Source organism: Eublepharis macularius, chromosome 3, assembly GCF_028583425.1.
Source record: "Eublepharis macularius isolate TG4126 chromosome 3, MPM_Emac_v1.0, whole genome shotgun sequence".
Classification (NCBI taxonomy): domain Eukaryota; kingdom Metazoa; phylum Chordata; class Lepidosauria; order Squamata; family Eublepharidae; genus Eublepharis; species Eublepharis macularius.
This window is the reverse complement of record NC_072792.1, coordinates 54,736,541-54,753,343: the sequence shown is the minus strand read 5'-3', so window position 1 is coordinate 54,753,343 and position 16,803 is coordinate 54,736,541. Positions and strand designations below refer to the sequence as shown.

The window sequence follows — 16,803 nt, the reverse complement described above, 5'->3', positions numbered from 1 at the left end:
TTTAAGGCATTTCCATGTGAATGCTGGGTGACTTGCAACTCTCTCTGCATGCTTAGGGCAGGTCTTCCTTTCAGCATCAAGCTTGTTTGTAGAATTGGGGGAAATTCAATGTTTCCATCATCTTTGTGGATTGCTGGTAAATTGCCTATAAATAATGAACCTGAAGCAACCTGTAGGCTCAGCTGCTTAATGTTCTGAAGGCAGTCTGGAAGCAGACATTTCCACTTCAACTGCAAGAAAACGAGTAACTTTTCAAAGGGGAAAATGACACAATTTCTCATGTAAAGTTTGGGCTGTGTCTGCACTAAAGGCAGAGTCATATGGAAATGGTTTCCCAGTTTTGTGTTATCATGTGATCTGTTCCATCACAACCTAAGCAGAGTACACCATGGCAAGTCAACAAGTCAGCTGTATGATCTCTGTAGCAAATGTGCAATTGCCAGCATTCTCTGGCAACCCCCATAAGTAGAAGTTGTACTTGCTCTTCATAAGCAGAGATCTGAGAATTACACAGTCCAATGCAAAGAGAATCTGGATTGCAAGGGAAAGAACACACTCCTTCTCTACAGTCTAATAGCTTTAGCTTCAGAGAGGAAACAGACAAAGGAAATTGCTTTTGCATGCATTTCCCTTCAGCATTTTTTCCCATGGAAAAACACCCTATTAGGTTCATTGTTATTGATGGATGGATAGATAGAGAAGCAGAGGTTTGTTATAAGAATACCTTACTTTGTAAAGATTATATCATAAGGACAGAAGTGCTGTGGAACAACAACAACAACAACAACAAAGGACAAATCAGTTGCTTTGACCATCTATTTAAAAACAAAGCTTGGTAGAGCTTGAAGTTCTGGCAAGTTTCTGCCATAGCAGTTAGACCCAATGTAGCAGTGATGTTGACTGGAATGATGTTACATCTTGAGTGACGCAAACTTTACGTCATTTCCCTGTAACAGTCATTGAACACACCATTCATCATAAACAAAAATCACAGCTCATTACCAGTTCAGTCCTCTGATCTGCTTTAAAGCTGCAACAGATAACAAGCTCCTGCTCTAGGCTTTCAGGACTAGCTCAATTGAGCACAGCATGAGGTCTAGAATCTTGCTTACTCTTTATAATGAAAACTGAGAAGTTCAGAATGCCATCTTCTGTGCCATGTTTCTTGCTGCTTTGTACACATAAAATGTGCAGAATCATATTCTTGATATTAGGCCTCTTTTTATAGCTCCAGTTTGCCAGGTACTAAGCAGGATAAGTTCCCATTTTTTTCTCTGCTGGATGATGGATGATAAATTAACTATAGAGAAAAGGCATGTCCCTTGTCGTTTAGACCTCATTTGACAAACCTTCATGTACTAACCCTCAATTAATTTAGCTTGGTGTGGAGTACAAGCCTAGGTAAGTAAATATGCTGAACTGTGCTTTGAAGCCGCAGTTCCATTTCAAAGCTAAACATCCCATCCCTTTTCCCTTCCCTTGGTTTTGCTTTGTTTTCTTGCCATTAGTCATCTCTGCTTCAATTAATAGCAAACAACATCTTCTCCGATTGTTACCAGGTGATGGAGCAAATGATGTCAGTATGATCCAAGTAGCTGATGTTGGTGTGGGGATTTCAGGTCCAGAAGGCATGCAGGTAATGTGTGTTTACTGAAAGACAACCCCAGGATAGAGTTGGGGCCATATGTTTTCCATATGTCTGCTTGCATCTTGCTTCCCTGTTGGCTGCCACAAGCTGTTTTGTGACAGTAACTGCACATTTCAGAGGTACTTGCAAGCTGCCTCGAGGTGGACCAGTTGGGCTCTGCTGAGATGACTTTAGCGGAGTGCTTTTCTCAACGCTGTAGTGATTTAATCATGTTGCATTCACATTGTAAAACACAAGTAATAGGACATTTTTGGCAAAATTTCTTTTTGTAGAATAAATGATACTTTCAAATACCTATTTTTTAAAGAACCACTTACCTTAAAGATTCTGTTTTCTATTTGCTATTGTCTTTCTCTCCAATCTACTGCCCTTGTCTCGTAGCTACCGTACAGTGCAATGAGGGAGGGGAAGTATTATCTGGTATAACTAAGACTATGTCCAAATGTCTGTTATTTTAAAGACTGGGAAAACTTTAGCACTTCCAGTCCATGAAATGCAAATGTGCTTCATTCTGTGTTGCTCCCTACTTAGCCCCCTAGGATCAGGGCAGGACACCATCTTAGGCAGCACTGTTGATACTTTGGTGTCTGGGCTGGTGTACGTTGGAGATGTTTGGGGGATAGTGCCATTGTTTCTGCCTTCTCTCTATGTATTACAACATTCCAGGTTTTTATCCACTGAACATGCTTTTCCTTACCACCTGGTCTTACCTTTTGTTATATGATGCACCAATGTAAGGGGTCAGATTTCTGCTTTGTCCCTCGTCCACTCTGTGGTCCTGTTCAACACTAGAAAGATTATTCCTGAGGTTGTGGGGCTCATGGCCCATGAATAATATTTCCAGGTGTTAAAAATAGGAACATGGGGAAAATCCACATGCCTTCAGTTAGTTCTTTGAAGGCCATTATCCCAAGCTCATCACTCAACTGTTAGGCAATTAGATTCTCTTCAGTTATTTGTTTTGTATATTTGATATATGTCATACTCAAAAAGAAAAGTTCATTCATATCCTTCTGGGGATAGGAAGGTTTCATAAGAGAGACCTTTCATGTCATCATATGATAAACACTATAGAATCCCATAATTTCAGGCTTCTCAGATATGTCATGCTTTCCACTGAATATTTGTTTAATCTTCAAATACCATCTTGTTTTTCATAAGCATTTTTTATGGGTGGGAATAAACATGCTTCATGTGGTTACTTCGATAAAAGGTGGAAGGAAATTGTATATGTTATTTTGCATTCAAATAGCTTTCTTCATATTTCCCCAGAGATCAGAAATAGACCTGCGGAAGGGTTAGAGGGACAAACACACTGGAGTGATTTTGTGCAAATGCAAGAGTAAATATTTGCCTTCCCATTTCTTTATAGAAAGATTGCATGAAATAGAGAAATGGGAATACTGACTCTTAGGCTTTTCCTATCCATAAATTAAATATATGTGAGCACAACCTAAAAAGTAGTGCGGATGTTTTTAAAAGTTATGTTAATATATAGTAGATCTCTTTTCAAAACTCAGCATCAATCCAAGCACCAAAAAACTGATATTATGTAATAGTAGTGGTAGAAGAGTCTGTAATGCAATTAATAAGGCATCCAGAAAACACAAACATGTGCAAGATATCAGTGCTTCCAGCGTCATCCATCTAGATAAGCCCATGTTGATGGGTTGAGTAGAAAGCGTAGGTCCTGACATCATCTACAGTTCAATCTTAAACAGTTTTATACCCTTCTAAGTCCATTGATGCCAATTAACGTGGAAGAGTGTAACTGTGCTTAGGACTGCAGTACTAGTCATTTTCAATAGCCCTGTTGATTTGAGGATGAAACCACTATAGTGAAGACCATAAACCACTTAACTAGACTACTTACACAAAACTAGGTACCTTCTTTTTCTATTATTCAAGAAGGGGAAATAAATGGAAATTCATACAAGAAAAATTATCACTAATTTATATTATGTTTATCAGGCCGCAGTAGACATGATGGGAGATCTGAAGATTCTGCAGTTTTTTTAAACCTCTGGAGTACAATTTACGTCAAGAAAATGGCACAAAGGGAGTATTAAATCTCTTTTTAAAAATGGGAGATCCAGTGACACATCTCCTGCTACAACATGTAGTTTGTCCTAGAAACATGTGATGATTTGGGGAGGACAAAGTAGGTCTCACAGATCAGACAGAGGGTTGGATCTTGACTAGTGTTTCTGCAGGGACAAGGACTTCACTCACAGAGTGTGATTTTCCTACCTCCCACAAATGAGATTCTGTGGGGTGTTTCGGGTTTCCAGGGGGGAAATTGCATTCCATGAGTAGAAGTCCCTGTGCCTGCAGAAATTATTCAGGACCCAAGCCAGAACTTTTAGCTCTAAGCAAATCATCACAGTTCTTCTCAAACGAACCAGTTCCATAGGTGTAAGTGATGGGCTGTTGGATGATGCATGCATAAGTCAGTCTTTGCTTTGGTAAGTAACTCAAATGGCATTTTTGCCCTTTGGGATCACTGAGGACTGTATTTTTCTGCAAGTGTTGTGCTGGTGAAGTGGTGGAGTTCTGCTTCTGTCACTAAAATTAATCAATGAATGCAGTTTCTATAATGAAAACAACATGCTAAAAATTAATTTGCAACTCTTCTTCCATTCAAGGCTGTGATGGCAAGTGATTTTGCAATCCCAAAGTTCCGGCATTTAGAGAAGCTGTTGCTTGTTCATGGCCATTGGTGTTACTCTCGACTCGCCAACATGGTGTTGTATTTCTTCTACAAAAATGCAGTAAGTGATTGATAGGTTTGTAGCTGTATGTGTTTATGGAACTTACGGAGCAATGCCATGTACTAATGTCATCATGTGAGAAGTCTGCAATGTTTCCTCTTTGATTTTGACCTGCTACACAGGATTCATGTCTTTGAAAATTTGAGTGCACTTCACAGAGGGCTGCCTTTGAAAATTCAGAAACTGAAACTGATGCAGAACACAGTATATATCGCTGTGATAGGTTAGGGCAGCCAGGGGTGTATCACTTTGATGCTCAAAGTAATATACTCCTGGAAGTCTACACTGACTTCCTATAGCCTTCTAGAAATAATTTTATTTGCTAGTCCTGAACTATAATACCCTAAATGACCCCCATATTACTAAGAGACATACCTCATCAGAAGCTCTGAAAGCAATCCAAATAATATGTTAGCTATACCATATACAGGAAATTTGAACATCAAGGAGATATGGAGAAACATATTGAGTATCTCTTCCATATTGATGGAACTTTGTGGATGTTCACTTGAGCATTAGTCTGAACATTTTTTAAAATGTTACTTTTCTATAATAAAAGCTCTCAAATAGTTATACTTAATTTAACAATAATATCAAAGACCACATTGAAAGTAGTTGATTACTGAATTGATCACAATACAGTTGCTTAGAACTGTAAATGTTAAAAATTAATAGAAATTTACCAAAAGTAACTCAGAGACCACAGGAAGACTGGTGAAAGAGAGCGCTTTCCACTGTCTGCCTGAAATGTCAATAGAACGGCTCTGACAGATTTATTTGTACTTCCCCATTTTAGCTCCAAAAGGATTGAGAGTTCTTCACACTTTTTCCTTCCTTACTCTCAGAGTGATGGGGACATGGGACGAGACACAGCTACAACTGAAAAGTCCTGATGGCAGTTTTCACCACAGATCTTGGTGGTATCCAAAGCAACTTCTCTGCAGTTGATCCATGGAGTGTATGTGTATGTGGGGGGGGGCGTGTTCAAGAAGGATCGTGGATCCTGACAATGTATGCTTTAGATGTAAAAACTAGTACCTTCAGTCAGAACCAAACTGGTAACAGATGGAGTTCAAAGATCTATGTGCATTCTGAAGTCAGGTCCTGATAAAATGAAACTTTCAAATAGTAAAGCATCCATACAGTTTTTGTATGGTGTTAGCTCTTCCATCACCAAGGGTGATGGACCTACTGCACCATACTTCATTTAAAGAGAAGAAAGTCCTACCTCTGAAGGAGACAATGATTTTGCCCACTCCTGAAGAAAGCAGCTTTGTCAAAAGATGATATAGTGTTGCCAGGTTCAGGCCTACCTCTAACTTACAACTGCGAGCAAGCCTGGAAGAAATATCCTTCCCTGACCCATTTCCTTTGGGCTTTCACTTTGGAAATGATACTGAGGTAGCTTCACTAAACCCTGGTGGTGGGATGTATCTTCTCTGGCAACTGTTAGTTTCTAAACCCAGTTCAAGATGCCAGCCATACCTTTAAAGCCATGGACAGCCAGGCATCCCCATACTTCAGAGATTTTGCCAATATCCCACTGCTATTTGCATTGTGTGAGCTGGGCCCTGTTCTATGTACCTATGCTGCATGAGGTGAGGACAGATGGGCAAGGAGGAGAAGAAATCTGGCAATTGCTCCAAAACTATGGATTGTCCTCCCCAAAGAGATTTGGAATTTGCTCTTCGTTGTTACCTTTTGAGAGAGAGATGTCCCTTTATTAACAATGCTTGCATTAAGCTGCTTAAAGTAGATGGTGAGAGTGTGAATTAGTATCACACAAGAAGGTGCAAGAACGACAAGTGACAGAGAACATGGGAGGTGGAAACTCTGACTTTAGTGACATGTTCTTCATGTCATAAAACTCAATACTGTAGCATTCCTTGAAACATATGCATCAGTTCCACATTGTCCCTTATTTTAAGAGTTTTGATCTAGCAATTCCTAATAAATGCAGATAAATGGCTGGCATTTATAGGAATAGATCTTGCTCTGTGATAGGAAATATGTACAGGAGATCAATATTTGTAAATTTGATAACAAGACATCCTACTTTATAGATAGAGTTAGCAGAATTCAGTGTTCTGTGATATTTTTGTTCAACCATCTAGGACCAGCCTTTTACAAAATGGCCACTCATGGTGGTCCAGTCACAATTACTTGCTGCACTTAATAAATGAAGCTGCCTTATATGGAATCAGACTATTGGTCGAGCGAGGACAGGACTCTACTCACACTGGCAGTGGCTCTCCAGGGTCTCAAAGAGAGGTCTTTCACATCATCTACCACCTGATACTTTTAATTGGAGATGATGGAGATTGAACCTGGGGCCTTTTGCATGCCAAGCAGATGCTCTGCCACTGACCCACAATCCCTCCCCATTCCATGAGCCACATAGTGGGGTAACCTACTTATGAAAGTACAAATCCACATCTGAGTTACTACAGATCAGGTATTCCAATATTAAACCATTAAAACACAGTAGGAGAACTACAGAATGACCTGCCTCCAGGCAACAAATTAGAACTACCATTTTTTTAAGTAACAGCTGACGTATACATGATTAATCCAAGACCAGTGACTAAACCCAAGGCCCCCCCCCCCCGCCACTTCATAGCACCTAGGAATGCATTCTCAGAATATCACAATTACTTAATTGCAATGTTAACAGAGAATCTTATGCCATTTCTGAAGATTATCAAATTTATTGTAACATAAGTTTTTGTGAGCCAACATGCATTTTATCAGATGCATGAAATCAGTCAGCAGAGAAAGATGTACACAGAGCTGCAGACATCACAAGGAGAAGGAGAAGGAGACAGGCCAGTCACACCCCACAATCCGGAGATGCAAGTAGTTCAACAGTGCAACCAAAGGGTCATGAGAACCAGGTTGACTGGATGATGAGCTTGCCAGCCTTCCAGCCCATACTTACAAGTACTTCTGACCATGTTCGCAGCTACAGTTCCAAGGGACATATTTCCAACTAAACACATCAGATGAGATGTAAAGAATGAGATTTGGTTTCATGTATGACCTTTTTACCAGGAATGGGTAAAAAAACCACCCTTTTGTCAGAGCATAGAAGTTGCAGGGGGGGGGGGGCTTTTAAGAGAGAAAGGTGAAATTGAACCACTTCCTCATGCAGAGAGAAGAAGGTTGTGTGTAAGCACCTTCCAATTTAACACTCATGCCATTGTTTCTGCTGCTTCTACTGCAGTAAACATTTTCCAGTGAGGGAGAAGAGGGACCCCTCCTTCTCTTAGGGCACACAACATCCTCTCCTACAAACATACCAAGGGTGGAGACCGAGCCAGGAGTGGCTGCTAGTCTGCAGAAACCCAGCCGGCAGTCACTTTTTGCACGTCCTCATCACTCAGCAATACCTTGACTTCACATGGCAAGCGTTGAATGCCAGGGTCATCCTGTGCCTTTATTTTCTGTTCTTACATCCTGTCTCTTGTGGGAGCTGTATTGTCGCATGCTAAACTGGGCATCTGTCATTATTAGTTAGTTTTTAATGCGGGCATTTTGCATGGGTTCTTCCTTGTTCCCTTCAGCAACTAGTCCAGTCCTGAAGATTAAATTAAACTGTTGTGGTACAAGTAATAGCAGCTGAAAACTTAGTGATTGTTTTTCTGGGAATAGAATTGTTATCTTTCCTAAGTGTTAGAAATTAAATTATTGAAGAAAAGGTAACTCACCCACTTCCCTGAGCAGTAGTTAGCTGCAGGGGTTGGCCTCTTTATAGGGCTTGTTTCCTTATGATAGAAGAGAGCACTGGGGACTCATAGAGTCTTCGTAATCTCTGTTTGTTTGGAAATATAAAAGCAGAGCACTGTAAAACAAACAGATGCCTAAAGTAGGAAAGCATATCTTCTGATCCTACGTACATTCAGATTTCCAAAGAGCAACTGCCTTCCAATAATAGCTTTAGCCAACTCCCGTTAAAAACTCTCAACTCTTTGAATCTCTGTGTGTCCAGATTCAAATTGCAAACTACTTCTTGCAGCCTTGTGAGTGTGACTTTCTAAAGGAAAGGCTGGATAAAATTCCAGCCTACTAAGGATCACCATGCCCTGACCTGGATAACCCAGGCTAGCCTGATCTCATCAGATCTTGGAAGCTAAGCAGGGTCTGCCTTGATTAGTCATTGGATGGGAGACCTCCAAGAACAATGAGGGCTGCTATGCAGAGACAGGCAATGGAAAACCACCTCTTTTAGTCTGTTGCCTTGAAAACCCCAGCAGGTGTCACCATAACTCAGCTACAACTCGATAGCACTTTTTACCACCTCCAAAGACCAGCATGCTCTTTTGGTTAAGCTGCTGGGCACCGTTTTTGTTGCTACAAAGGCAGTTCTGTCATGAGACATCATTCACAATAAGCAAGACAGACAAATTCATGCCATTGATGGAAGACTGACATTTCAGTGAGTACTAGTCAAGTAACAGAGACATATATTTCATCAATGAAATATTCACATCACTGCCCTGTGCTCCACTCAGGATGGTGGGCTGGAAAGGAAACTACCAGAATGGGTCACCTGAGGGCAAGCCAAAACAAAGAGCCAGTTTATATGCCATTGTAATGAATTGTTACCTTTTGCCTTGAATAGCTTTCAGGATCAGGCTTCATTCCCCTGTCAGTCATTATGCGTGGCAGCAGCCTGCAGAAAATTTCCAAGCCCATTTGGCAGGAACATAATCACAGGGGCCTTCCATGAATGTTCAGTTTTCATTTTGAAAAATATAAGGCTATGTAAGCAGTATTGTCCCCAGTCACTTACAGACAAATAAACCCATTCCTGCCTTCCAGTACTCTGGCCAATGAGTATAAAAGCACAAGGGTTATAACTGATGTGCACTAAGCACTTATTTCAAGCGTTATCATTTTTCATTTAATAATAATCAAGACAATGAAATGACTTTAAAAATCCTGAGCAATCTGTATTTAGATTCTGGCTGTTCTGCCTTGATTCCAGGATGCCGTTGACTCTTGGGTGGCTTCAAGCATGGCTTATCTGGCTGGCCTTTCACTCCTCGGAGCAAAGAGTGCTTCCCAGCCTATAGTGCTATATCTCACTCATCCTTTCCATTTCTTCTGGTAGACAACTGTTTTTCCATGAGCAAATATATGTCCTGTAAGCTTCTCACCAGCTGCCACGAGGAGAGTATGCTTATATTCTGAAAGCCAGCTTGAGCAACATACTCATGGTGATGGTGGCTTGATGCAGAGGACTTTTTGTTGCTGGAAGCATGCAGGAAGGTGAATGTGTTTGGAAGCACTCTCTTGCCATTATTGCCTGTAGTGGCTGCTGGTGGAAGGAAGCCTGCTTCCTTTTTAAAAAAAAGAGCATTATGCCAGTTAATTATGAAAAGTCCCTCATTAAGGAGGTTATATGTGAACTGGGCCACAAACAAAATTTCATTCTCTAGGACTCTTTAGTTTTAAAAAAAGACCTTTAAGAATTGGTGTACGCTGCCAGATCTCATCATCATGCTAAAGGCAGACTATATGATAATGCATTGACCACAAATTTGATATGTAAGCTTGTTCTGTATGTAGGACAGAACTAAAAGATGACTTTAGTTATTAAGGAAAGATCTGAATCCTGTAGGTATAGAGTGACTAAATCCAGTGACTATTCACATCTTTAACTGGCAAAAGATTCTGCAGGCTTTATGTCAATCTGTTCCATAAGTGAAGTGAAAAGCATGAAACAATAAAGACAGAGAGCTCAGTACTACCTCGGATGGCACAAATTAGGCCTAAGAGAAGAAACTACAGTGTAGCTCAGCAGTACATTTATTGGTTACACTTCTGATATATTTTGCTCAGAGGCAGTCTATAAATTAAACATAAAGTCTTCAAAATTGACTTGTTCTGAAGGTTCACATTGATCCTTCAAAGAGCAATTCAAGTTTGAAATGAATAACAGAGTTTATCATGAGAATTCCTGCAGCAGGAATGCTCAAACACTTACTTTAGAGTAAGCTTTTTGAAGTCGATGGAACTACTCCAGAGTACATAGCTGGATTATTTCAGTGGCAGTATTACAGTGCTGTCAATATATTTCACAGATGTATGACCCGTGTTGTAAAAATGGAATTAAAAAGCTTTCCAGTGGGTATACTCATAAAAACGTACTCTTTAAATGTCCCCAAGTTTTAAACTGTTCATAATATAAATCTTGGAATCATTTAGAAGATTAGAAGAAATATGTGTGACATTCAGTAACAATCACTTTCTGATTAGTACAAGGCTAAAACAATCATGTTATGCCAACATTGTATCAGGAGAGGATAAAAATTACACTAGCTGACATGCTCAGCATACAGACAGGTTCTGGTCATATGAACTGAATATGGGGGAGAGGCTCCCATGCCCATAGGCCATTATGCAAACGTTATGCCTAGCACATGAAAATCAAATTTAATGGGGAGCAAAGCCAGATGATGCAATTCCAGTCTCCCACACATATGTGCAGTGGAACATTGGCTTAGTGCTCACATGTGTAACAATTAAAAGCCATTATGGTTGTGAAATCTCAGTGGGGTTCATCACATAAAATATCAAATATATGTTGCATAAAGAAAATCCAAGTTCGAAGTTAAGGAATTGGAGAGGGGGGAAAGTAAAGGTAAAGGAAACATTTTATGCCGCCCTTTCCTGTCCCACCAATAAATCAAATCATCTGAAAGTGTATTGCTCTCAGAAAAAAGGCCTTTTTCAGATGTTTCATTTTGGTGTTCCAAGCGATACAGTTTCTTTATTTCCCTGTCAATGTTAGCCATTGTGAACTTTCCTGGTGGTAGGACTGTTAACATAACCATCATTCAAGTTTATGCCCCTACAACAGATGCCGAGGAAGAAGAAATTGAAAACTTTTATGCAAGTGTCCAAGAAGAAATTGATCATACTCCTAAACAAGATATACTGATAATCATAGGTGATTAGAATGCAAAAGTAGGGAACAAAGCAGAATCAAACGTTGGAAAATTTGATCTAGGATCATGAAATGAAGCAGGAGAGCAACTCATAGAATTTGTGAAGCCAACAACCCCTTCATTGCTAACACATGCTTTAGGCAACCAAAAAGACCACTGTATATGTGGAAATCACCCCAAATTGCATTATTTGAAGCAGAAGATGCAGAAGCTCTATCCTTTCTGCTAAAACAAGACCGGGGATTGATTGTGATACAGATCATGAGTTGCTAGTATCAAAACTTAGAATCAGGGGTCATTTCATAGAAAAAGAACTGCAGGAACTCATTAGCATAACTCATTAGCATTTGCCACACCCCCTGACCGCCGGAAGTGTGTCAGAAGGCAACACCCATCGCTCAGGCCCCTTTCCCCAAAAATCTCCAAGTATTTCCTGAAAATAAAGCAGAATGAACTCAAAGCAGCTTACCCTTCTCTGGAGAGCCAGTCCCAGCAGCCCAGCTTGCACTCACTCACTCACTCTGACGAATGAAAATAAAGCAGCAGAATGAATTGATGCAGCTTAGCCTCCTTTGGAGATCCAAGCCCAGCAGCCCAGCTTGCACTCTCTCTTTCTCTCTCTTACAAATGAAAATAAAGCAGCAGAATGAATTGAAGCAGTTTAGCCTCCTTTGGAGGGGAGGCAGAGGGGAGGAAAAGGAATCACGTGGGCTGGGCCAAAACCCACGTGACCAGTTTTCAGCTCTACCAGAACGCTGTTCCGGTATGTTCCCCCTCCAAATGAGCCCTGCTTAGAATAATACTGAAGAGAAACAGTAAAAGAATCATAGTGTCTAAATACAATCTAAATAATATTCCTGAAGAATTTAAACACCATGTAAAGAACAGATTTGCAATGCTAAGTTTAATTGATCATGAACCAGAAGAACTATGGGTTGAAACTAGAGATATTATCAAAGAAGAATGTGCAAAGACTATTCCTGTAGCCAAAATAAATGAGAAGCCTAAGTGGATGACTGAGGAAACTCTTAAAATTACTAAAGACAGAAAAGAAGGAAAAGGTGACAAAAATAGAGTCAGAATTCTAAATGCAGTTTTTCAATGATTTGCACACCAAGACAAACCAGTGGAACCACTGGTTATACTAACCAGTGGAAAGAAATAGAAAACAACAAAAAGTAAGAACAAAATATATTCCACAAGATCTGAGAAATCAAAGGGAAATTCAAGCCCTGTTCAGGATGTTGAAAGATCAACACAGAAATACAGTATCTGATCAGGACAAATAAAACACAGATGGAAACAATACACTGAAGAACTATACACAAGAGGTAGAAGGATGACAGATACCTTCAAAGAAGAATCTTTTGACGAAGAACCAGAAATCTTAGAAAGTGAAGTAAAATCTGCACTCAAAGCAGTTGAGAGAAACAAAGCAGCTGGAGTAGATGGAATACTGATAGAGCTATTTCAAGCTACAAAAACTGAGTCCATCAAACTCTTAACAAGAATCTGTCAACAAATATGGGAAAAAACCCAATGGCCCACAGACTAGAAATGCTCAGTCTATATTCCAATTCCAAAAAAAGAGATGCCAAAGAGTGCAGCAACTATTGAACTATAGTGTTAATTTCCAATGCACACAAAGTGATGCTCAAAATTCTACAGCAAAGACTCTCACCATATATGGAATGAGAAATGCCAGATGTTCAAGCTAGATTCAGAAAAGGAAGCAGCACTAGAGATCACGTTGCAAATTTACAATGGCTAATGGAATGATCAGGGAATTTCAGAAGAAAATTAGCCTTTGTTTGATAGATTACAGCAAAGTGTTTGACTGTGGATTATGAAAAGCTATGGATAATGTTAAAAGAAATGGGGGTGCCACAACATGTGATTGTTTTGATGCACAACCTATACCCTAGACAAGAGACTACTGCTAGAACAGAATATGGGGAAACAGAAGGGTTTTCGATTGGCAAAGGTGTCAGACAAGGGTGCATTATATCTCCCTATCTTTTCAACTTCTATGAAGAGCATATCGTAAGGAAAACTGGAGTAGATCAAGAAGAAAGTGCAGTGAAAATTGGTGGAAGGAACATTAACAATTTGAGATATGCAAATAACTGGCAGAAAATAATGAAGATTTAAAACAACTACTGATGAAGGTTAAAGGGGAAAGCATCAAAGCAGGATTACAGCTGAACATCAAGAAGACAAAAGTAATAACTACTGAGGAATTACACAGTGTTAAAATTGACAATGAAGAAATTGAAATGGTTCAAGATTTTCTATTCCTTTGCTCAATTATCAACCAAAAGGGAGACAACAACCAAGAAATCAGAAGAAGATTGAGACTTGAGGAGCAGCTGTGAGGGAACTAGAAAAGATCCTTAAAGATAAAGATGTCTCTCTGGGGACCAAGATCAAGATAATCCAAACTATAGTATTCCCTACTACTATGTATAGATGTGAACGCTGGACGAAAATTGATTCATTTAAGAAGAAGAGCTTTGTGGATACCATGAACGGCCAAAAAGACAAATAAGTGGACACTAGATCAAATCAAGCCTGAATTCTTCCTAGAAGCTAAAATGACAAAACTTAGGCTATTGTACTTTGGTCACATCATGAGAAGAAAAGATTCTCTGGAAAAGTCAATAATGCTAGGAAAAGTGGAAGGCAGTAGGAAAAGAGGACAGCCTAAAACGGGATGGCTTGACTCAATAAAAGAAGCCACATCCTCCAGTTTGCAAAATCTGAGAAAATCTGTTAATGATATGATGTTTTGGATGTCTTTCTTTCATAGGTATAAGGCAACTTGACGGCACATAACATACATACACAGGAGCAGCTTAGCAGTAGAACCACCTCTTCGGATCTTCGTGTAAAGGATGGTCAGGAGTCTGTCTGGAATGCTCTGTCTTGGATATCCTGCATTGAGCAGTGTTGGACTAGATGGCCTACAAAGTCCCTTTTAGATCTGTGATTGGTCCCTTTGATCAATTTTTCCCATTTTGTGGGAATAACTAGAACAGTGGTAGAGCTTATTTCTAGTAAGCAAGGGGAATATATCATGTTGCTCTTTTACAGGTTTATGTGGTGCTTACAAAGTCTGCGTATAGTTATATTGCTCTCTTTCTTTCTTCTATTTTAGATGTTTGTGGCCCTTCTTTTCTGGTATCAGTTTTACTGTGGTTTTTCGGGGGCTTCAATGATCGACCAGTGGTACCTGATCTTCTTCAACTTGTTGTTCTCCTCCCTTCCCCAACTGATTTGTGGAGTGCTTGATAAAGACGTACCTGCAGATATATTAATTGCTGTGCCTCACCTCTACAAAAGTGGCCAGGACATGGAGGTACCAACTTGACTTTTCTGTAAATGCATTTTCAGTCTGCAGCATGAGGTTGGAACAGACTAAAGGACACTAAATAAGATTTTTTAAAAAAAATAAGCCATTTCTATTGCTAATGTGTTTTTTTAAAGTTCTGTCAGTAAGCAAAGAGTATTATCTATTAGAAAGTTCTCCATTTGGAATATTTTGTTACATTTCCTAAAAACAGCTGTAAGAGCACAGGTCAAAGCTATGATTGTGCTGAGACATCCATGCAAATCAGTACTGTGGAATAAGTTGAGATCAAGTTCAGGGTATAATATTAGGTTTGGGAGATGCAAGATGGAGTATAAAGCCAAAGAAAGAATCATGACACATATAAGCTAGTGTACTATAAGATCTTATCTTTAAAGATTTTGTTTGGTGCATTACTAGATAATGATTAGTTATAACAATCAGAGAAGGTTCCCGTAGGGTTTAGTTAACTACTTTGATTGGCTACAGCTCTTCAGAATCTAAAACAGAGAAAGGTCTTTCCCCAAAAACCTGTGAACTGAAAGTACATGTTCAAGTTTTTAGCAAGTGGAGTCTGAGTTCTCCAAATCCAACTCAAGTTCCCGACAGTCACACAGCAGCTGTAAGGAATGGCTCTTAAAAATAAAGGAGAGCCCAAATGGGATTGGAATGCTTCTTGGGGTGAGGGAGGAAGGGCTCCTGTCTTCCCCTCCACCACCTTTTTTCCGCATGGAAACAGTGTTGGTAGAAGTTATTTCTCTGTTTTTGCTGTTCCACATGGAGTACTCTGTGCGTATCAAGCAGCAAAAACAGGAAATAACCCCCCAGTGCTATTTCTGAATGCGAGAACAGCTTGGGGAGGAGGCAGAAGCTCTTTCTCCCCCTGCAGCAGCATTCTGAGCCCCTTTGGGCTGTCCTTTATTTTTTAAAACTAGAGATGGGCACGAACCGAAATACAAACCAAAGTTCGTGACAAACCAGGCCGGTTCGTGGTTCGTGAACTGGCGGTTCATCAGAGCCCATTTCTGACGAACTGCCACGAACTTTAGGCTGGTTCACTTGGTTTGGTTTTTGGTTCGTTACTGCAGACAGCCTGGCACCAATCAATCAGTTTCCTAGGCAACAGGGGATGGACTTCCTGCAGACCTTCTGCTGGCCCAGAAGTGGCCTTCTGCTGGTCCGGAAGTGACGGCTTGCTGACCTGGATGTGACTTTTTCACGAAAAAAAACAAACCAGTTCACGAACCAGGGCAGGTTTGCGAAAGTTCGTGGTTTGTGAAATGCGACGAACCACAAATCGCACAGTTTGGGGTTTTTTCCAGTTCAAGACCATCTCTATTTAAAACCCATTTCTTGCAGCTTTTGCGGGGCTGCAGGGAACTTCAGTTGAGTCCTGGTAACCAGGACCCAACTTGTTAAACCGGAATGTGTAGGCATGGCATTCAGCATGCCATGCATGTGCATTTTCTCTGAGCTGTAGCCCCTCTCCATGAACTGCTCAAGAGGCTATGTGTGGTTATGGCCAGTTTCCCAGTTTACTGGGATGAAGGTAGTATCAGCAGGGCTGTGGATGGACTCAGATTTTGGGCTCTCATTCTGTGTTTCTCTGTTTGCAGGAGTACCAGCCACATATGTTTTGGATGAACATGATTGATGCTCTCTATCAAAGCCTAGTTTGCTTTTTCATCCCTTACTTTGTAAGTTGTTAGCTGTAGACAAGTTCAAAGCTGCCACTTCCTTTCTCTGCTCTCTGATCAGAAGGAAACAAGGGTCCGGCTCAGCAAATATGCTGTGGATAAGATTACAGATGAGAGGAATGTTTCTTCCTCCCATGTGGTATGATTGTCATGGGGCCATGAGTGCTGTAGACACCCAAAGATATCACAGACCTTGTTACAGATAAGAGAACTGAGGCTAGTGCCAAGGGAGGGCGGGGATCAGGATGCCAACTAGTGAAACTGGACCTTCTGTTTGTCAAAGAGTGGGGCTTGGGGTTATTTTTATGAACCATAAAGAGAAGCATTGCTTTCTGATAAAAAATGTTTCAGAACAGAGATCTGGGCAACACTTTCTCTCAAGAAC

At 40.3% G+C, this 16,803-nt stretch overlaps 1 protein-coding gene across 1 annotated transcript in view; it reads left to right on the top strand.

Moving 5' to 3' along the window:
- The window catches only part of ATP10A (ATPase phospholipid transporting 10A (putative)), a 140,139-nt gene that overhangs the window by 117,208 nt on the left and 6,128 nt on the right, over positions 1–16,803 (top strand). The window contains 4 exon segments of the mRNA XM_054973034.1: positions 1,560–1,636; positions 4,294–4,419; positions 14,530–14,730; positions 16,338–16,418. Coding sequence (XP_054829009.1) covers positions 1,560–1,636; positions 4,294–4,419; positions 14,530–14,730; positions 16,338–16,418 — 485 coding nt within the window.